A 23,876-nucleotide genomic window follows, 5' to 3' on the forward strand; every position below is an offset into this window, starting at 1 on the left:
TTTCCCTCCAATCTTTGTCTCTCTCATCTCTCTCACCTTCCAACTGGGTAACAATTTCTACTGATCTATCTTTAAGTTCAGTTAATCTTTCCTCTTCTCCATTTGGCTGACAAATCTACCCAACAATTTTAATTTCAAATGCTGTATTTTTCACTCCTGAAATTTTCATTTTTTTATGGTTTCCATTTCATTTCATATTTTTAAAATTTATTGTGGGCATATTTTCTTTTCTCTACTAAAAATGCCTTCCATTTTCCTGGTTCTTTTTAGATAAGTAATTTTGCATTATATCCTGGACATATATTGTAAATGTTAAGTTTTGGAGACTGAATTTTGCTGCTGGTGTGTGTGTGTGTGTGTGTGTGTGTGTGTGTCTGCTTATCATTCTATGGTTTGGATATTTGTATACTCCAAATCGCATGTTGAAATTTGATTTCCAATGTGGGAATATTGAAAGATGGGTCTCGGTTGGAGGTATTAGGGTCATGGGAGCAAATCCCTCCTGAATAGATTAATGCCCTCCCTAGGGAGTGAGTGAGTTCTCATTCTATTTGTTCCTCTATATTTGTCAAAAAGAGGCTGGCACACCTCCCCCTTGCTTCCACTCTTGCCATGTGATTTCTTTGTGTACCCTAGGTCCCCTTCCCGTTTCCGTCATGACTTGAATGAAGCAGCCTGAGGCCCTCACTAGATGCAAAGGCCCAGTCTTGAACTTTCCACTCACCAAATCAACCTCTTTTCTTTACAAAATACACAGTCTTAGGAATTCTGTTATAGCAACACTAAACAGAATAAGACTATCATGCAATTAATCATCTTGTTTGGACAAGAGCCACAAATCCTGTTTTTGTTTGTTTTTTGAGACACGGTCTCACTTTGTCACCCAGGCTGGAGTGCATTGGCACAATCTTGGCTCACTGCAGCCTCAATCACCCAGACTCAAGCTATCCTCCTGACTCAGTCCCCCATGTAGCCGGGAGTACAGGCATGCGCCACCATGCCCAGCTGATTTTTTGTATTTTTTGTAGAGACAGGGTTTCACCATATTGCACAGGCTGGTCTCAAACTCCTGAGCTCAAGCAATCTGTCTACCTCAGTTTCCCAAACCCCGTTTCTTAGGTAGTGACTGTGATCTCTGTTCAGATCTTTTGTCTTCAGCTGAGTTGCTGAGCTCTTCAGCTCTCTCCCTTCCAGAATCCTTACCATTGCCATGTTTTCTTCAGATTCAGAGATTCAGTAAATCAACAATTGGAAATATTATTCTACTTTCCACAACAACTTACTAATACTATTTGGTATGTATGTATGTATGTATGTATGTATGCATGCATGTTTGTATGTATTTTTGTTTTTGAGACAGAGGCTCACTCTGTTGCCCAGGCTGGAGTGCAGTGGCACAATCTTGGCTCACTGCAACCTCCGCCTCCTGTGTTCAAGCGATTTCTGGATAATTTCTGTATTTTTAGTAGAGACAGGGTTTCACCATGTTGGTCAGGCTGGTCTCAAATTCCTGACCCTCGACTGATCCGCCTGCCTTGGCCTCCCAAAGTGCTAAGATTACAGGCGTGAGCCACCATGCCTGGCCCTATTTGATTTTTAATTGAACCAAAGTTTGGATTCTGCTATTTTCCCAGGCCATGAAGACTACAATTTTTCCAGGTTCTGATTCTACCTGCCCTCAGACCAATTCATAATATCAGGAACTCACTCAGTACAATTCCCTTCTTCCAAATATGAACTCCCACCAGAATCTGCCTGCTCTGTTCACTCTCCATTGCCTTCAGGTTGCTGCTTTTTGTATTAAGTCCAGAGTTTATGGTTGTTATCTGCTAAAGGATTAGTCTGTTAGAATTTTGTAAATTTCCAGAAGCAGAGCTCAATAATGTATCTTGTGACTATTGCTATCATTTGTACTCCTGCCTAATTTCACAAATTTAGTAATTCAGATACCAAGAGATTTAGTAAACCACCAACTGGTAATATTATTATTATACTTTCCACAACAATTTACTAATACTATTTGATTTTTAATTTAACCAAAGTTTGGAAAAAACTAATTAACAAATGCAAAGTTTTAAAATTATAATCCAAATTGATATACTTACCTAGCTCCCAATATATCCTTCTTGGCAAGGCCTATTCCGGCTATAACTTTTACTCTCACAATTCGTGAATTTTCCTAAAATACAAAAATTTAGATTTCATTTTCACGTACTTATAAGTTAACTAAGACACAATCTTTTAAAAAATATATATCAAATAAAGTAATTAGGATATTAAAATTAATTGAAGAATCTTTTTCAATAATTAATTTTATTAAAAGTTACACAGGAAAAAAAGAAAATTATTTGTAGATGACCTGATTATTTACAAAGATAAGCAAAAACTTGAGTCAACTTATTACACTGAATAAGAATTTATCACTGCACTCAAGAAAATCTAAAGCCAAAGTATTGCAACTAATATGAATTTCCAATTATTGCTATATATGTACACAAAATCGAAAGTTCATAACCATTTGGCTTTTGAGTTTTTTTTGAGACAGAGTCTCACTCTGTTGCCCAGGCTGGAGTGCAGTGGTGTGATCCTGGCTCAGTGCAACCTCTGCCTCCCGGGTTCAAGCGATTCTCATGCCTCAACCTCCTGAGTAGCTGAGATTACAGGCATGCGCCACCATGCCCAGATAATTTTTCTATTTTTAGTAGAGACAGGGTTTCACCGTTGGCTGGGCTGGTCTCGAACTCCTGACCTCAGGTGATCTGCCTGCCTCAGCCTCCTAAAATGTTGAGATTACAGGTGTGAGACACTGCACCCAGCCCATAATCATCTGTAATAACTACTTAGAAAAGGTTATTTTTTAAATCCCATTCAACAGACAACACAGTGTATGATAATGTGTGGATACTGTAATGTATCAAATATTAAACATCTTTGATATGATGGCATTGAGGTTTTATAAAGAGTGTCTTAGATTTAGGAGATACATATTGAAGTGCTTAGGGATAAAGTATCATAAAGCTTGCAACTTATTTTCAAATAACTTAGCAAATAAAAACTTGAACATAACTATGCTGTGTGTGTGTGTGTGTGTGTGTGTATGTGTGTGTATACAAATAAAGGGGAATAAGCAAAATGTTACCAATTTGTGGATCTAGTTCTTGGGTATACAGGTGTATACTGTACTACTTATATTACTCGTTTAACTGTTCTGTAGGTTTGAAATTGTTCAAAATAAAAAGGTAAGAAAATATAATAAAACATTATGCATATTTTTTTAAAAATTCACAAGTTACAAAACTATTAGAACAGAAATAAAATTAATAAGAAATATAAAAAACCTTCATAGATAACATTATAAAATATTGCTAGTTATGCTGGCACACACCTATAATCACAGCACTTTGGGAGGCCAACGTGAGAGAACTGCTTGAGCCCAGGAGTTCAAGACCAGCCTAGGCAATATAACAAGACCCCATCCCTCCAAAAAATAAGCCAGGCATGATAACTTGTGTCTGTAATCCCAACTACTAGAGAGGCTGAGGCAGGAGGATTGCCTGAATTTGAGGTAACAGTGAGCTATAAACACCACTGCACTCCAGCCTGGGTGACAGAGCAAGACCTTATTTTTAAAAATTTATAAAATATTGAAGAATGTAAAGAAGCCTTCAAGAAATGGAGAAATCCACTATGTTTATGTGTGAAAATATTTAATATTATTATCTTTTTTCTCCAAAGTAATCTATAAATTTAATGCTATTCCCACTCTCCCTTCAAATATTTTCATGGATCTTTACAAATAATTCCAAAATTCATAGAGAGGAGTAAAAATGAGTAAAGAAGTAAACAATAACATTCAATCACTATCTTATACTAAAATATAAAACCAAATTCCAGATAAAGTCTAAAAGTGAAAAGAAATTTTTAAAAGTTCATTTAAAATTTTAGAATAGTTCTTTAGCATTTGGAAAGATTTAAAAAAATACAACCTTAATGGCAAAAATTATTAAATTCCACAATAATAAAATTATGTACCATTAGTATGAGAAAAAATATCATGCGCAAAATGAAAAAAACAAAGGGATATTTTAGATACTTCTTCCTGCAGACATATCTAAAATATCTACAGAAGTATCTAAAATATACATCGAGACAAATGATAATTATCCAGAATATGTGAATAACTCCTAAAAATCAATATGTAAAATATAATTAACCTAGTACAAGATACCATATAGAATGGCTAAGAAATACATGAAAAGATAATCTCGCCAGTTAGCAGAAAGAGCTCTAATGCACTGTTGGTGGGAGTGTAAATTGATGGATCATTCTAAAGAGATGTTTGACATGCTTACTAAAGTTCTAAAACAAAAACCCAGGAACTGTATTTTTAGATGTTTCCCTAGATAAATGTACATCTATGTACACAAGGACTTAAGTACAACAGTATTTACAGGAGCATTTTTTAAGATTAACAAATATGGAGGAGGAGGCGGAGCAAGATGGTTCATTAGAACCCTCCAGTGAGAGTCCCCACCAAGGAACATCAAATTAAACAATTATTCTAACAAGAAGGCACCTACATAAGAACCAAAAATCAGGTGACTGATCACAGTACCTAGTTTTAACATCGTATCAAGGGGGCATTGAAGAGGGTAGGAAAGACAGTCTTGAATTGCCCACACCACCCCTCCCACATGCCCTGGCAGTGCAGTGTGGTGGCTGAGAGAGAATCTATGCCTTTGCGGGACGAAGGGCAAAGTGATTGTGGGACTTTGCATTGGAACTCAGTGCTGCCCTGTCACAGTGGAAGGCAACACAGGGCAGAAGTCAGCTGGCACCCATGGAGGGAGTATTTAGACCAGCCTCAGCCAGAGGGGAATCATCCATCCCAGCAGTTCAAGGCTAAGTTTGGGCAAGCCTTGCCCCTGTAGGTTAAAGCATTCCGAGATCCTAAATAAACTTAAAAGGCAGTCCAGACCATAAGGACTGCAGTCCCTGAGCAAGTCCTGGTACTGTGCTGGGCTTGGAGCCAGTAGATTTGGGATGCACATGAACCAGTGAGACACCAGACGGGGCGGCCAAGGGTGTGCTTGTGTCACTCCTCCTCCAACTTCAGACAGCACAGTTCATAGTTCCAGGAGGAGAGGTAAGAGTAGGGGAGACTATGTTCTCCAACTTGGATACCAGCACAGCCACAATAAAATAAAGCAGCAACCAGAGTCTTGAAGCCCCCATTCTAGGTCATAACTCCCAGACATTTCTAGACCCATCCTGGGCCAGAGGGGAACCCGTCACCCTGAAGAAAAGGACCCAGTCCTGCCAGATTTCACTACCTGCTGACTAAAGACCTCTTGGGCCTTGAATAAACATCAGGGGTAGCCAGGCAGCAGTTGCCACAGGCCTTGGGCAAGACTCAGTATTATGCTGACTTCGGGTGTGATCCAACACATTCCCAGCTGTGGCGGCCACAGGGAGACTCCTGCTTAAGCAAAGGAGAGGGAAAAGTAAAAAAAAATTGTCTGCAACTTGGGTACCAGCTCAGTGACAGTAAAATAAAGCACCAATCAGACTCCTAAAGTCACTGATTCCTGGCCTTAGCTCCGAGAGGGCATTTCTAGACCCACTCTGGGCCAGAAGGAAACCCACTGCCCTAAAGGGAGAGACCCAGGCCTGGCAGGACTCACCATCTACTGATTAAAGAGACCTTGAGCCCTTAATAAATATCAGCAGTAGCCAGACTATAGTAGCCACAGGTCTGGGGCAGTGGTGGCCATGGGCAGAGACTCTGTCTGCTTGAGAGAATCAAAGGGAAGAATAAAAAGGACTTTGTCTTGTAACCTGGGTACCATGACAACCCCAGTGAAATAAAGCACCAAGCAGATTCCTAAAGTCCCTAATCCCAGGCCCCAACTCCTGGACAGCATTTCTAGACCCACCGTGGGCCAGAAGGGAACCTACTGCACTGAAGAGAAAGACCCAGTCCTGGCAAATTCATCTCCTGCTGACTGAAGAGCCATTGGGTCTTAAATAAACACAAGCGGTAGCCAGGAAATAGTCACCACAAGCCTTAGGCAAAATCCAGTACTGTGTTGGCTTCAGGTGTGACCCAACACAGTCCCAGTGATGGTGGCCACAGGATTGTGTCACCCTTCTGCCAACTCCAGGCAGCTAAGAACAGAGAGAGAGAGACAGAGAGAGAGGGAGAGACTCCAATTGGTTGGGGGAAAATAAGAGAACAAGACTCTCTGCCTGGTAATCCAGGGAATTCTCCCAGATCTTACCCAAGACCAGCAAGTTGGTGCCTCTATGAGACTAGAAGAGTCACATCATTAATGGCCTTGGGGTACCCCCTAATATGCTCACATATGGCTTCAGTGACCAAAGACTTAAGATTCCCTCTGAATACTTGGAAAACCTTCTCAAGAAGGATGGGTACGAACCAGCCCAGATTGTGAAGATTAGAATAAATACCTAACTCTTTAATGTTCAGACATTAGTGAACATCCACAAGCATCAACATCATCCAGGACAACATGATCTCACCAAACTAAATAGGGCACCAGTGACCAATTCCAGAGGGACAGAGATATGTGAACTCTCAGATAAATCAAAATAGCTGTTCTGAGGAAGCTCAATGAAATACAAGAAAACTCAAAGAAGGATCTCAGGATCCTATCAAATAAATTTAACAAAGAGATTAAAAACCTCTTTGATTCTTATAAAGAATCAAGCAGAATTCTGGAGTTGAAAAAATTAATTGGCAAACTGAAGAATGCATCAGAATCTCTCAATGGCAGAATTGATCATGCAGAAGAAAGAATTAGCGAGCTTGAAGACAGGTTATTTGAAAATATACCGTGAGAGGAGTAAAAATAAAAAAAGAATAAAAGTAACAAAGCATGCCTACAGGATCTAGAAAATAGCCTCAAAAGGGCAAAGTTAAGAGTTATTGGGCCGGGCATGGTGGCTCATGCCTGTAATCCCAGCACTTTCGGAGGCCGAGGCGAGTGGATCTCTTGAGGTTAGGAGTTCGAGACTAGTCTGTCCAACATGGCTAAACCCTGTCTCCACTAAAAATACAAAAATTAGCCAGGCGTGGCAGCGTGCACCTGTAATCCCAGATACTCAGGAGGCTGAGGCAGGAGAAATGCTTGAATCTGGGAGGCAGAGGCTGCAGTCGGCAGAGATTGTGCCACTGCACTCCAGCCTGGGCAACACGGTGAGACTCCGTCTCAAAAAAAAAAAAGACTTATTAGCTTTAAAGAGGAGGTAGCAAGAGAGACTGGGGTAGAAAGTTTATTCAGAGAAATAATAACAGAGAACTTTCTAAGTCTAGAGAAAGGTATCAATATTCAGGCACAGGAAGGTTATAGAATATCAAGCAGATTTAACCCAAAGAAGACTACCTTAAGACATTTAGTAACCAAACTCCCAAAGGCCAGAGATAAAGAATGGATCTTAGAAGCAGCAAGAGAAAATTAAAAACAAAACAAAACAAAACAAAAAACAAAGGAGCTCCAATACATCTGGCAGCAGGTTTCTGAGTGGACACCTAATAGGCAGGAGACAGTGGCATGATTTATTTAAAGTGCTGAAGGAAAAAATTTTTATTGTAGAATAGTATATCCGGAGAAAATAACCTTCAAACATAAAGGAGAAATAAAGACTTTCCTGGACAAACAAAAGCTGAGGGATTTAATCAACATCAGACCTAGCCTTCAAGAAATGCTAAAGGGTGTCCCACAGTCTAAAAGAAAAGGATATTAACAAGCGATAAGAAATCATCTGAAGGTACAAAATTCACAGGTAACAGTAAGTACACAGACAAATACAGAATATTTTATCACTGTAATTGTGGTGTGTAAACTACTTATATCTTCAGCAGAAAGCCTAAAAGATTAACCTATCAAAAATAATAACTACAACAATTTCTAAAGACATAGACAATAAGACAAAAATAGAAACAATAAAAAAGTTAAAAAGCAAGGAGGATAAAGTGTAGAGTTTTTATTAGTTTTCTCTTTTCCTGTTTGTTTTTGCAATCAGAGTTAAACTGTCATCAGTTTAAAATAATGCATTGTAAGATGTTAATTGCAACCCTCATGTAACATCAAGTTAAAAAATCTACAACAGACACACAATAGATAAACCAAGAAATTAAAGCATACCACTAAAGAAAACACTTTCACAAAAAGGACCACAAAACAACCAGAAAACAAATTAAAAATGGCAGAAGTCCTTACTTATCAATAATAACAATGAATGTAAGTGAACTAAACTCTCCAATCAAAAGACATAGAGTGGTTGATGGATTAACAAAACAGTACCCAACAATATGTTGCATACAAGAAACACACTTCACCTATAAAGACACACATAGACTGAAAATAAAGGGACAGAGAAACTATTCCATGCCAATGAAAACCAAAAAGAGCAGGAATAGCTATATCAGATCAAATAGATTTCAATACAAAAACTAAAAAAAGAGACAAAAAAGGTTATTACACAATGATAAAAGGATCATTTCAGCAAGAAGATACAACAATTGTAAATACATATGCATCCAACACTGAAATACCCAGTTATATAAAGCAAATATTGTTAAAGTCAAAGAGTCAGCTAGACTTCAATATAGTAATAGTTGGAAATTTCAATATCCCACTTTCGGCACTGGATAGATCATTCAGACAGAAAATCAACAAAGAAATGTTGGACTTAATCTGCACTGTAAACCAAATGGACCTAATAGATATTTACAGAACATTTCATCCAATGGCTGCATAATACATATTCTTCTCCTTGGCATATGGATCATTCTCAAGGATAAACCATATGTTAGCCACAAAACAAGTCTTTAAAAATTCAGCTAGGCACAATGGTTCATGCCTGTAATTCCAACACTTTGGGATGCCAAGATGGGAGGACTTCTTGGGCCCAGGAGTTTGAAACCAGCCTGGGCAACATAGTCAGACCCTATCTCTTAAAAACAAACAAAAACAACAACAACAACAAAAACCAGGCAGAGTGGTACTCCCAGCTCATCAGGAGGCTGAGATGGGAGGATCACTTGAGCCCAAGAGTTGAGGCTACAGGGAGCCATGACTGTGCCACTGCAGTCCAGCCTGGTCAACAGAGTAGCCCTGTCTTGAAAAAGAAAAAAATTAAAAAAATTAAAATCTTAAAAGTATCTTCTCTGACTACAATGGAATAAAACTAGAAATCAATAACAAGAGGAACTTGGAAATAATACAAACAAATGGAAATTAAACAGTATGCTCCTGAATGATCGGCAGATCAATGAAAAAATTAAGAAGGATATTAAATAATTTCTTGAAACAAATAATAATGGAAACACAACATAGCACACCTATGGAATAGAGCAAAAGCAGTACTAAAAGAGAAGCTTATAGCTATAAGTACCTACATGAAAAAGTAGAAAAACTTCAAAAAAACAACCTAGCTATGCATCTTAAAGAACTAGAAAAGCAAGAGCAAACCAACTCCAAAATTAGTAGAAGAAAAGAAATAATAAAGATCCAAGCAGAAATAAATGAAATTGAAACAAAGAATATAATACAAAGAATCAACAAAATGAAATGTTGGTGTTTTGAAAAGATAAACAAAATAGACAAAACTTTAACTAGACTAAGGAGAGAAGGCCCAAATAAATAAAATCACAGATGAAAAAGGAGACATTACAACTGACACCACAGAAATTCAAAGGATCATTAGAGACTACTGCAAACAACTATATGCCAATAAATTATAAAACCTAAAGGAAATGGATAAATTCCTATACACATACAACCTTCCAAGATTGAACCATGAAGAAATCCAAAACATAAAAAGACCAGTAACAAATAATGAGGTTGAAGCTGTAGTAAAGTCTCCCAGCAAAGAGAAGCCTAGGACCTGATGGCTTCACTGCCAAATTCTACCAAATATTTAAAGAAGAATTAATACCAATCCTACTCAAACTATTTCAAAAAATAGAGGAGGAGGAATACTTTCCATACTCATTCTATAAGGCCAATATTACTCTGATATCAAAACCAGACAAAGATCCATTGAAAAAAGAAAACTACAGGCCAATATCTCTGATAAACATTGATGCAAAAATCCGTAATAAAATACTAGCAAACCAAATTTGACAACACATTGAAAAAAAATCATTCATCGTGACCAAGTGGGATTCATATCAGGGATGAAAGGATGGTTCAACATACACAAATGAAAGTCAAACATCATATCAACAGAATGGAGGACAAAACCCATATGATCATTTCAACTGATGCTGAAAAAGTATTTGATAAATTTCAACATCTCTTCATGATTAAAAAACCCTCAAAAACCTGACTATAGATGGAACATAGCTCAACATAATAAAAGCCATATATGACAGATCCACAGCTAGTGCCATGGTAAATGGGGAGAAACCGAAAGCCTTTCCTCTATGATCTGGAACAAGATAAAGATGTCCATTTCTTTTCTTTTCTTTTTCTTTTTTTTTTTTTTTGAGATGGAGTCTTGCTCTGTCACCCAGGCTAGAGTGCAGTGGCACAATCTCAGCTCACTGCAACCTCTGCCTCCCAGGTTCAAACGATTCTCCTGCCTCAGCCTCCTGACTAGCTGGGACTACAGGTGTGTGCCACCACACCCGGGTAATTTTTGTATTTTTAGTAGAGACAGGGTTTCACCACATTAGCCAGGCTGGTCTCGAACTCCTGACCTCGGGCAATCCACCCACCTCGGCCTCTCAAAGTGCTGGGATTACAGGCGTGTGCCAATGTGTCCGGCCGCCCACTTTTACCACTATTATTGAATATAGTACTGGAAGTCCTAGCTAGAGAAATCAGATAAGAAAAAGAAAGGGAAGCTAAATTAGAAAGGAAGACATCAAATTGTTCTTATTTGAGAATGATATGAACTTATATTTGGAAAGCCTAAAGACTCCACCCAAAAGCTGTTAGAACTGATAAACACATTCAGTAAAGTTGCAGGATACAAAATCAATATACAAAAAAATCAGTAGCATTTATTTTAATTTAAGAAACAAGGCATTAAATCAGTAGCATTTTTATATGCCAACAGTGAACAATCTGAAAAAGAAATCAAGAACGTAATTCCCAGTTACAATCCCTACAAATAAAATTAAACAACCAGGAATAAACTTAACCAAAGAAGTGAGAGATCTCTACAATGAAAACTATAGATGAAAGAAATAGAAGACGACACCAAAAAAAAAAGGGAAAAATATTCCATGTTCATGGATTGGAACAATCAATATTGTTAAAATGTTCCTACTACCCAAAGCAATCTACAGATTCAATGCAACTCCTATCACAATACCAATGACACACTTCACAGAAACAGAAAAAACAATCCTAAAATATATGGAATCACAAAAGACCCAGAATAGCCAAAGTCATCCTGAGAAAAAAGAACAAAATGGAGTCAAATTAATTACTGGACTTCAAATTATACTACAGAGTTATAGTATCCAACACAACATGGTATTGGCATAAAAACAGACGTACAAACCAATGGAACAGAATAGAGAACCCAGAAGTAAATCTATACATCTATAGTAAACTCCTTTTTGACAAAGGTACCATGAACACACTATGGGGAAAGGACAGTCTATTCAATAAATGGTGCTGGGAAAACTGGATATCCATACGTAGAAGAATCAAACGAGACCCCTATCTCTTGTCATATACAAAAATCAAATCAAAACATTGAGGAAATTCTCCAGAACACTGGTCTAGGCAAAACTTTCTTGAATAATACCCAAAAGCACAAGCAACCAAAGCATAACTGGACAAATTGGATCACATCAACTTAAAAAGCTCCTGTACAGCAAAGGAAACAATCAACAAAGTGAAGAGACAGACCACAGAATGGGAGAAAATATTTGCAAACTATCCAACAAGAGACTAATCACTAGAAAATATATGAAGCTCAAACAACTCAATAGGAAAAACTCCAATAATCTGATATTAAAATGGGCAAAAGATCTGAATAGATATTTCTCAAAAGAAGACATACAAATGGAAAACAAGTATTTGAAAAGGTGCTCAAATCACTGAGCATCAGGGAAGTGCAAATCAAAACTACAATGAGATATCATCTCACCCCAGTTAAAATGGCTCTTATCCGAAAGATGGGCAATAACAAATGCTGGCAAGAATGTGGCAAAAGGGGTACCTTTACCAAATCTGGGCGAATTTTTTTTTTTTTTTTTTTGAGACAGAGGCTCGCTCTGTGGCCCAGGCTGGAGTGCAGTGGCGCAATCTCACTTCATAGCAAGCTCCACCTCCCGGGCTCATGCTGTTCTCCTGCCTCGCCTCCCTAAGAGCTGGGACTACAGGCGCCCGCCACCACGCCCTGCTAATTTTTTTTTTGTATTTTTAGTAGAGACGGGGTTTCACCGTGTTAGCCAGGATGGTCTCAATCTCCTGACCTCCTGATCCGCCCGCCTCGGCCTCCCAAAGCGCTGGGATTACAGGCGTGACCCACCGCGCCTGGCCAACATTTTTAAAATTTTAAAAGATCAACAAATGTGAAATATTATAGCACAAGAGATAGCAAATTAACTGATTCTATTCTAAAATGATTCCACTGGCAAGCAGTAGCTTGTATGCCTTTCTAACAAGAAGTCTGAGTGGGAGAAAATATGCATATCATAGATTATTTATTTTAACCTTCTTTCTTCTAAAGACTTACGAACATCCCTGTTCCAGGAGGCCTCGCTAAATAAGATAGTAATAGCTGCAGAATGATATTTTGGCCAATGATGGACAGCATATATGATGGTGGTCCCATAAAATACCACATTTTTACTTTACCTTTTCTATGTTTCGGTACACAATATTTACATTGTATTACTACTGCATACAGTATTCAGTACCGTATCATGCTGTACAGGTTTGTAGACTAGGAAGAATAGGCTATATCACACAGCCTAGGTGTGTAGTAGGCTATACTTTCTAGTTTTGTGTAACTACACTCTATGACATTTGCACAATGATGAAATTGCCTAATGACACATTTCTCAGAATGTATCCGTTGTTAAGCAATGCATGACTGTAAATATTCTACTAATTCTAAAATCCATATGGTAAATTAATACAACATAAAAAACTCTGACTGGAGATGCTAGACAAAAATAACTTTCTTCCATCACCAAATAAAATTAAATATATAGCTGATCTTTCAAGAAAGAAGGGAAATCCTCAGGTATCAGAAATAAAGATGGAATTGAAAACCAGAGAGGAAATTTCAGTTTTCTGAGGGGAGGGACTCACAAAAATCAGAGATTTTATGTAATCTTTTTTTTTAATTTAAAAAGATTATCCTTTTTTTCTGGAAGGTCACTGAATAAATAGGCCAACTGAAATATTCCATGGGCCCTGATGGTCAAATTCTCACTATACCAGTTTACTGGAAAGTAGCCATACTACGTTACATAGGTAGGAATCTCCAAAACTGAATTCTGCCAATTAAAAATCTCTTCCGTGATGACTTAATTAACAAGTACAATTTCTCTCAAGTGGTAAAGCATAACTGAAAGTGACAACAGCAAATAATGTTAGTTATCTTATTTTTTCTAAGTTCAGGTAGCAGTTATAATTTGCATGACCTTAACTGAGAAAAGAGATTACCATATATCTCTAAAAAGTTAATCCATATTTGTGGAGCTCCTGATATTAAAAACCATCCACGTTAGCCTTGACTGAAACACTCCCCAGCCTCATGGGGAAAATGTAACTAGCATTAATCAAAAACAATTCCAGGGGAATTATAAATAACACAGCTATCCCAGATACATTTAACTTTTAACCTTTCTCCTTGCATTTCCCACCACAAAAATCAGAACTAGTTATTTTAAATGCTAAGATTAATTGATAAGCTATACTGATTAAAAACTTCTTTCAAAATTAAGTGCCATTTATTTTAATATTTGCATTGGTTTTAACTTCATTTTATAATTTTATGCTAGAGAATTGTCAAATTAGTCTTTTCCATCACTTTAATGTGTTGAGATTGTAATCTCTCACATGTTTGAAAAGGAGGGAAAGCAGCATAAATGCTGCAACTAGAGAAAAATCACTTCAATAATTTTACAATTCTGATCCTGAGTACTATTAACAGAAATCTGGATAGTGCTTAAATAAGTAAAAAAGTAACAAAAGTTAAACACCCTTTCTGTAATCAAAACAGGGACAAAATTATACCAGACCAGGGCTCTTCACTAAAGCTTGAAACTTCCCTCTTCCAAACTCATGAGTAAAGACAGCTTTATTGTTTTTTGAAAATAAAATAGAAAGTTGCAAATTATAGGCAAAGAGATGCGGCTTTTTTGAATGACAAGGAGAAACAAATTGGTAATGTGATGTAATGTGTTATCTATGCAAGCAGCGTCAGTAATTAAAAGGTAGCTTCTTAAGGCTGAGATTTTCTCCACAATTCATGAAGACATCTACTACCTGCTCTTCAATTTCTTGACAATGCAAAAAAAAAACAAGAACGGAAACGCAGGGCTGTACGTCTTTCCATTTCTCACAAGTCTTGAGAGATTTTATCTTTTGTTATTCTTCATCCTTCTCCCATTCCTCTGTTGTCCCCCACCCTCATAAGTCTATTTTTAAAAATATATATATATACCCCATTTTTACTTATCTCTGAGTTTTTATACAAGCTGGATTCCCTTACTAGTTCACTATTAAAATCCTATATCATCTGGGCAGAATCCTTTGAAGCCATTAAAAAAGTAATTATTATTATAACAGAATAATTACATTAATTGAAAAAATAAGAATGCTGAAATCTATGACAACTGTAAAAACACACAGAGAAAGATTAGAAGGAAATATGCAAAAATAAAAATAGTTATTAAAGTAATAAGATCATGAAAGTTTTTACTTCTTAAACATTTTGTAAATTTTACATTCTATTTTTTCTTTAAAGAAAGTTCTGTCCTTTCTTCAAAGCCCAAATGCCATCTTTTCTAAAAGCCTTAAATGAAATTAATCTTCTCATTGTCAGAGCCTCATTTATGTAGCATTTATCACATACTATCTTGTATCTGATGCAATAAACTTTATGCCTTTCTCCACTTTTAAAACTGAGATTTTAGAAACTTTCTTTTCATTAACTTTTATAATTATAATTATAATTATTATTTTTTTTTTGAGATGGAGTCTCGCTTTGTCACCCAGATTGGAGTGCAGTGGCGCAATCTTGGCTCACTGCAACCTCTGCCTCTTGGGCTCAAGTGATTCTCCTGCCTCAGCCTCCCGAGTAGCTGGGATTACAGGCGCGTGCCACTATGCCCAGCTAATTTTTGTTATTTTTAGCTTTGCCACGTTGGCCAGGCTGATCTTGAACGCCTGACCTCAGGTGATCTGCCTGCCTTTGGCCTCCCACAGTGCTGGGATTACAGGCGTGAGCACCTGGCCATCTTTTCATTAACTTTATACCCCTCTGTAGAAACCAACAGAATACCTGGCACACAGTAGGGGCTGACAAATTCTGGATTAACAAGAAACCTTTCTAAAGTAGCTGAAAATAGGAGTAAGACACCTTATTAAAAGCAGGGAAAAGTTTGCCCAATGAGACCCCTGCCTCATCCCCCTACTTGGGTCTGAGAACAGCGGCTGCTGTACCCACCAAACAGAAGATTGAGCAAACTGGGTGATCCAAGGGAAAAAAAATGCTATAAATCCTGACATGTGAGAATCCCACAATGAAATGGTAGGTTCGGATCATTCTACTGTGAGAGGCTCCAGTCAACAGTACCCGCCCCTCGTACAGAGGATGTAAGCCACCAAACAAAGGAATAAATTTGGAAAGAAGAAAACAAGAAATTAAAGAAACAGTAGATTCAACACAGAAAAGAGAGCAAGTGAACTCTCACAATGATGGCAAATGGAAGCCCACAGATGATGGCTACACAACAGGTGTAGAGAACACGCAGTCCAGATGGAATGCAACATAGCAAGAGGCTGTCTTCAACAAGAACAAGGAAAAGGAAATGGCTAGCATTCATTTTTAGTGTGTGTGTAGGGGTGTGTGTGTGTATGTGTGTGTGTGTTATTTTTACCACACTGAATGGTTTTAAAGCTCTGTCCAACAGCTTGCAATTAAATTTGTGACAGACATACAGAAAACTAAACCAAATAAAAAATGTGAAATAAATAATTATAAACATAATATAGTGATTCAGATGTGAATAATACTGTATTTATATAGGGTAATAAGGTAATCACAAAATATTCAACAAAAAAAATTGCTAGGGAGGGATGCATATTTTTTCCTTTTTTTTTTTTTGAGACGGAGTCTCACTCTCACTCTGTCGCCCAGGCTGGAGTGCAGTGGTATGATCTCGGCTCACTGCATGCAATGTCTGCCTCCCAGGTTCAAGCGTTTCTCCTGCCTCAGCCTCCTGAGTAGCTGAGACTACAGGTGCCCACCACCACACACAGCTAATTTTTGTATTTTTAGTAGAGACATATGTGGGATTCTCATATATCACCAGCATGTTGGCCAGGCTGGTCTGGAACTCCTGACCTCAGGTGATCCACCCGCCTCAGCCTCCCAAAGTGCTGGGATTACAGGTGTGAGCCACCATGCCCGGCCTCCTTTTTTTTCTTTTGAGCAACATGCTACATCACTTACGGCGACCGTATTTTCCAAACTAAAAACTGGAACCTATGGATTGACAGCTGTTTTCTTCCTCTGGTATGTAAATTTATTTGAAACGGTCTATAAAAATATAAGTGGAAGATCACCCATAACTGAGAAATAAAATCAATTAGAAGTGTCCTTGTAAAGCTGGAGTCTATGATACCCACATGCATGAGTCAAAATTCTTCAAGAGTTTTTGACAGTAATAACCATAATAAAGAAGAAATATCCAGAATCCTTGGATTTAGGAGCAAGCAGTAGTTCTCAAAGTGGATTCCATGGACTAGCAGTACGAACATCACATGGAAATTTGTTACGTATGCAAATGTTGAGGCCCGCACCTACTGAATCACACACTGTGGGGTAGTCTGTATTTTAACAAACTCTTCAGATGATTCAGATGGACACTAAAGTTGACAACCACAGGTACAGAACATGGGGGTAGGAAAGGAAACTGCTGTAGTTGATGTGGTTATGGAAGTATTCCTCATTTAAAATACTAGACTTTATTCAATCAATACTATATGATTTCTAAGAAAGAACAACTCATCATTACTTTACATCTTATCACTACTTTTAAGTGTGATAACACCATATCCGTTTTTTATACACACAGTATCACTGGAAGGGTACAGATGGAACTGATAACCTAGGTTACTAGAGAAGGCTGGGAGACAGGAGTAGGAGGAAGGCTTTGGCTGAAACTTCAAATGTTGCTGAAAGAATGTGCAGCAACTAGAACTTTCACGTATTACCAATGGGAGATTAAAATGGTACAATTGCGTTAGGAGACTGTTGGGCAGTTTCTTATAAACACATATAACCCTATGACCCAGAAATTCCATTCCTAGGTATTTACACAAGACAAATAAAAATATACTTTTCTGAAAAGTATATTTACTTTACAGATTTACAGATGAATGTTCACCGTAGGTTTATTCATAATAGCTCAAAGTTGGAAACAATCAATGTGTCCATCAAAGGAGAATGGATATATTCATACAATAAAATACTATTCAGCAAGAAAAAGAATGAGCTATTGATACAAACAACCCCAAGGATGACTCTCAAAAAAAGAATCAAGACACAAAAGAGTACATAATGTACATTCCATTTACATGAAGTTCTATAACAGACAAAAGTAATCCATGGTGACAAAAGGTTGCCTATAGAGAGTACAGGGGTAGAATTGACTGGAAGAGGGCCCAAGGGAGCATTCTGGAATGATGCGAATATTCTGTATCATAATTTGGTCATTGGCTTTACATGTTGAAAATCATCAAATTATACAATTATAATCTGTGCATTTCACTCTTTGTAAATTTCACTCTTCCCCACCCCCATTCCATAAAAGAAGGCAAAATCAATACACTTTCAGACAAAAACACAAACTGAGAAAGTTCAATTCCAACAAACAGTCAGTAAAAGAAATTCTAAGGCTGCGGGCGGTGGCTCACACCTGTCATCCCAGCACTTTGGGAGGCCAAGGCAGGTGGATCACCTGAGGTCAGGAGTTCAAGACCAGCCTGGCCAACATGGTGAAACCCTGTCTGTACTAAAAATACAAAAATTAGCAAGGCATGGTGACTGGCACCTGTAATTCCAGCTACTCGGGAGGCTGAGGGAGGAGAATCGCTTGAACCCAGGAGGCAGAGGTTGCAGTGAACCGAGATTGCACCATTGCACTTCAGCCTGGGCGACAAGAGTGAAACTCCATCTCTTAAAAAAAAAAAAAAAATTCCAGATGATGTACTTTAGGCAGAAAAAGTGATCCCAGATGGAAAGGTGAAGAAGCAAGAAGAAATAAAGAATAACTAGCAAACAAATGTTAGCATATGAGGAACGAATATTAACTATGAAAAATAATGTTGATGATAATGACAACGGGGGGTGTGTGTGTGTGTGTGTGTGTGTGTGTGTGTGTGTGTGTGTGTGTGTGTGTGTGTGTGTGTGTGTGTGTGTGTGTGTGTGCGTGCGTGCGCGCGCATTTGATTTCCATTCCACTTCGTATCCAATTCCAAATCCTTAACATGGCATGCCAGGCCTTGCCTGATCAGGCTATCCTCTCCAGCCTCATCTGCTGACATCGTCCCTCTTGTTTTAGCACTCTAACCTTCATGTTCGTCTCCATCCCATCTTTTGCACATGTGGTTCTATTTACTCAGAAGGCTTTTTGCCTCACTCTTCATCTGCTAACACCTATTTATCCTTAGTTTCAATTTCCTTGATATTTTCTCCCTTCTCCACACCATATAAAATTAATTAATTTTTAGATATACTTTTTTTTTTTTTGAGTCTGTTGCCCAGACTGGAGTGCAGCAGCGCAGTCTCGGTTCACTGCAACCCCCACCTCCCGGATTCAAATAATTTTCCTGCCTCAGCCTCTCAAGTACCTGAGACTACAGGTATATGCTACCATGCCTGGCTAATTTTTGTATTTTTGGTAGAGACAGGGTTTCACCATGTTGGCCAGGCTGGTCTCGAACTCCTGACCTCAAGTGATCCACCCACCTCAGCCTCTGAAAGTGCTGGGATTACAGGCGTGAGCCACTGCACTCAACCTGTTATAAATACTTTCATCTTACACTGTTTTCCTTAATAACACTTAGAAAACATTGACGTGTGATAATTTATTTAATGTTTCTCTCTCCCTCTTGGCTATAAAATCGGTAAAGTATATTGTATATCATTATACCTCATGCCCTGACCCACGTGCCTGATACACAGTGTTCATCAAATATTTGTTAAGCAAATACAGAAATCAAGTACTTTAGAGGTCCACCTAAAAGCTTTATCAAGAAAAGACAGAAGATGTGGAAATGAGAGCATAACAATTACAAGTTAATTTTGCACACATTCCATTCACATTCATCATATTCCTGAGAAAAAGTCTCTTCTGTTAAATTATTTTATTTGTGTATTTGTAGCAGGAAAGTGGAAGGACCAAGTGTTTGTTATGAAAGAGATCTGCGTTTCAAAACCAGATCTGCTACCTACTGGGAGAAGCTTCTTGAACAAACCAGAATCTCACATTCCTTATCTCTAAAATGGGGGTAATACTTCCTACTTCTGCAATAATGTTGTGATGATTACAGCTAAAGTATGAAAAAATCTAACCTGGTGCCTGGCACATAGTGGGTATTCAGTTAAAGGCAGTTGTTATTTATTTAGGTTGACTCTTTTTCCCAAAGGAGAATACTTTCACTAAAGCATCTTTATTGACGGCCATGATTGTTTGTTCATATTACTCTCTTCATTGCCCCAACATGTCTCACATCAGTCGAAGCTAGACATTTGAGTCCAGCCATGAGTTATAATAATGGGCTACAGACATATTTACTCAACTTTCAGAAAAGCCTTATCAAAATGCTTTTTGTTTCTGCTGTGCCTTTCTCCCTGCATTTATCTCCAGGCCTCCCCTATCCCCTCCCCATTCATTTATCCTCTTAAACTTTGATACCATTGACAAGGAGGCCAGAAGAAATATAAGTTGTAAAGAAGAAGTAACATCAATTGCCACAGAATTCAGCAGAACAATGGGTTTAGCAATTCAAATCAGCTATCTGACTTAAAGATTCAGCTCTGGAGTAGATAACCATGATAGATTGAGAAGCAATTGTGTTCAATTGGTTCCTGCATGTCTCCAAATGCTATAGAATATTTCTGAGACAGCAAGGGGATGGGAGAATCAGCAGACTTAAATATCCTGCTCTGACTGATGTTAAATAATTATGCAAGATTCACCAAGTAAGTGACAGGGCCAGAACTCCAACCCAAAAGAATCCCATTTTCTATACCCCTGCTCACCCTAAATGATTTATTTACAAGGTCTCTTCCAGCTCAAAGATTCTACTCCTATGTGATATATGAATTCCTAATTACCTATAAAATAAATCATAATTCCTTCTCCTCTTCTGTTCCTGGTGCAGAGCAGTCAATCACAGACCACTACAGAAAATGTCTGTGGGGTGAGGGGGAATTTCACAGAGGTGCATGGTTGGCATGCTCGCCAGCACAGGGCACTGAGGGGAGGAGGGAGGTGCCATGCAGAGATGCATCAGAAGGGTGCCCACTGGCAAGGGTACTGAGGAGGGGAGGATGGCATTGCATAGGGATGCTGCATAGAGAATAGCAATATTCCCACTGGCATCCAAGGATGTGAAGACCTGAAGTGGCAGAGGAGATGTCTGCATGGTCAGGAAGTTAGTTACACTGAACACATAGGTAAATGAACAAATATATTAAGGATAATAAAAGTCAAATTTTTTCACCGTTAGAAAAGGTACTTATGGCTATAAAGGAACTCAGGTATTAGGTTTGAATTGGAAAAAATCAGTATGAATTCATGATTTTTAAATTTATGCATTTACAGATTGATATAGAAATAGCTATAGATCTTTGTGTATACTTATATATGTGTATACAGTACACACACACACACACACACACACGCTTAACTGTTCAGAGATGGTCCAAGAGTATATCCCAGTAACAATGAGCACACCAAGTACCCAAATTGTAGCATGTAAAAACCATTTTATACTAAATAGGACCAGTGCTCCTAGGGAAAATGGCTGATTGTAGATAGCTGAGCCAAGCAAAATACAAGAGATGCCTGGAACAACTTCTGCCACAAAGTGTTCAAAGAATGATGGGGACTTGTTACGAAGACCTAGGAACCTCCTTGAAAGGGCTCCCGCTGGACAAACTGGGACAGTATGAGCAATAAAATATTTAATGACAGTAACTGATTACAACCTGCTGAATAAAGTGGCATTTTATAAGTCTATGCTGATATAAATAAATGACAGGAAAAGGAAAGCTCTTCTTACATAGAATGCCAACTAACAGAGATGGAAAGAAAACAAAATAGTGGTGTTTGGTTCAGATAGAATTCATCAATGGATGCTAAAACTGACGATGAAGACTTGATGAGAAATAGGATATTGGCGTAATCTTACAATTATGTCCCCCGAAAATACTATCAATTATAAAGGGAAAAAGGGTGACATTACAGAGAAGAAACCTGGCAGACACCAAGGTGACCAAGTGATTCAGGTCGCTGACAGTGTAGGGACAAGTCAGCATCATGTGTCCCCTGGTGTGATGTATGGGAAGAACACAGCATCATTTCTGTGATTCCTGCCAAGAGAGTGTGACCTGAACATGGTCATCAAGGAACACTAAACAGACCCAAAGTGAGAAACATCATAGGATGTACGGCCAGTCTTTCTTTTTTTTTTTTTTTTTTCTGGTGAGACGGAGTCTCGCTCTGTCGCCCAGGCTGGAGTGCAGTGGCATGATCTTGACTCACTGCAAGCTCCACCTCCCGGGTTCACGCCATTCTCCTGCCTCAGCCTCCCGAACAGCTGGGACTACAGGCGCCAGCCACCACGTCCGGCTAATTTTTTTTTGTATTTTCAGTGGAGACGGGGTTTCACCGTGTTAGCCAGGATGGTCTCGATCTCCTGACCTCGTGATCCACCTGTCTCAGCCTCCCAAAATGCTGGGATTACAGGCGTGAGTCACCACACCCGGCCAAGGCCTGTCCTACTTAAAACTGTCTAGGATAAGAAAAACTGAGGAAATGTTATGGATTAGAAGAGACTGCAAAGACATGCCAAGTAAATGCAATATATATTCCCAGATAGGTTCTTAGACCAGAAAAGGAAAAAGACAAATTATTAGTAACATTTATCAAAATTTGGATGGTATCTGTGGATTGAATGGCATTGTTGTATCAGTGTCCATTTCCTAGCTTGGAAGGGTGTATGGTTGTTATGCAGGAAAGTATTCTTGTTTTAGAAAAATACACACTAGAGTATTTAAAGATGATGGGGCATTGTGTCTGCAGCTTGCTCTCAAGTGGTTCAGAAAAAGATTAATGAAAATGGCAAAAAAAAGGTGATGGAACAATTGCAGTGAAAAGGTTAACAGTTGCAGAATCTGCGTGAGAAGGATACTGGAGCTCTTTGTGTTGTACTTTCAACTTTTCTGATGGTTTAAAATAATTTTAAAATAGGACAGGCGCGGTGCCTCACGCCTGTAATCCCAGCACTTTGGAAGGCCGAGGCAGGCAGATCATCTGAGGTCAGGAGTTCGAGACCAGCCTGGCCAACATGGTAAAACCCCGTCTCTACTAAAAATACAAAAATTAGCTGGGCATGGTGGTGCGCGCCTGTAATCACAGCTACCCTGGCAGGAAAATCGCTGGAACTTGGGAGGCAGAGGGTGCAGTGAGCTGAGATCGCGCCATTGCGCTCCAGCCCGCGTGACACAGCAAGACTCCGTCTCAAAAGAAAATACATAATTTAAAAATAAGTTATTTTAAAAATACACTATATTCACTTCTTTAGTCCCTGCGTCCATGAAAAATACTTTATAATGATCCTGGAATTAAAGAGTTGCAAAAAAGCACTAATGGCAAAAACAATACATGAAAGATTGGGAGAAATTACTAATACAGCTGCTGCTTAACCTATGCTTCTCCTCCTTTGTGTGTAGTACATAAAGGTTTGGGAAGTTTGTTCCCAGACTGAGTAAGGGTCAGTTTCTGCTCAGCCTTAGTGGGTCCAGAAGTATCAGAATATGCCCTTCTTACCCTGTTGCTTATGCATTGTTGTGGCTGCTGCCACCAGGGGCATCTATTATTCTGTACGTGCAAACTGCACTCTCCAACAGGATAGCGGAGACTCTAAACTCTTTCCTCTTTATTTCCTTCCTTCTTTTCCTTGCTTCAGTCAGGCTTTCTTATAGGAAACCGAAATCATTCTCGATGCTTTAAGAAGAAAGAAGCTAATACAGGGGATTAGATGCTTACAAAATTTTTGCAAGACCTGGAAGAGTAGGTGCTAGGCTGGACTTCTAAAGCAGGGGTCCCCAACCTGAAGAACCAGCCACACAGCAGGAGGTGAGTGGCAGGCCAGTGAGCAAAGCTTCATCTGTATTTACAGCTGCTCTTCATCGATCACATTACCTCCTGAGCTCTGCTGCCTGTCAGATTAGCAGCGGCATTAGATTGTCGTAAGAGCATGAACCCTATTGTGAACTGTCCATGCAAGGGATCTAGGTTGTGTATCCCTTATAAGAGTCTAATGCCTGATGATTTGTCACTGTCTCCCTGTCTCCCATTACCGTCACCCACACTTGGGACCATCTAGTTGCAGGAAAACAAGCTCAGGGCTCCC

The 23,876-nt window shown here is 38.7% G+C and overlaps 1 protein-coding gene across 2 annotated transcripts in view; it reads right to left on the bottom strand.

Moving 5' to 3' along the window:
• Positions 1-23,876, bottom strand: part of NEDD4 (NEDD4 E3 ubiquitin protein ligase) — a 613,929-nt gene that overhangs the window by 141,814 nt on the left and 448,239 nt on the right. The window contains exon 2 of one of the 2 annotated variants that reach the window (XM_054451602.2): positions 2,106-2,179. The exons of the other annotated variant lie outside the window; for it this stretch is intronic. Within the exon in view, the coding sequence (XP_054307577.1) occupies positions 2,106-2,179 (74 nt within the window). The remainder of the gene's footprint in view (positions 1-2,105; positions 2,180-23,876) is intronic. 2 annotated transcript variants of the gene reach the window in all.

Source organism: Pongo pygmaeus, chromosome 16 (genome assembly GCF_028885625.2).
Source record: "Pongo pygmaeus isolate AG05252 chromosome 16, NHGRI_mPonPyg2-v2.0_pri, whole genome shotgun sequence".
Lineage (NCBI taxonomy): Eukaryota > Metazoa > Chordata > Mammalia > Primates > Hominidae > Pongo > Pongo pygmaeus.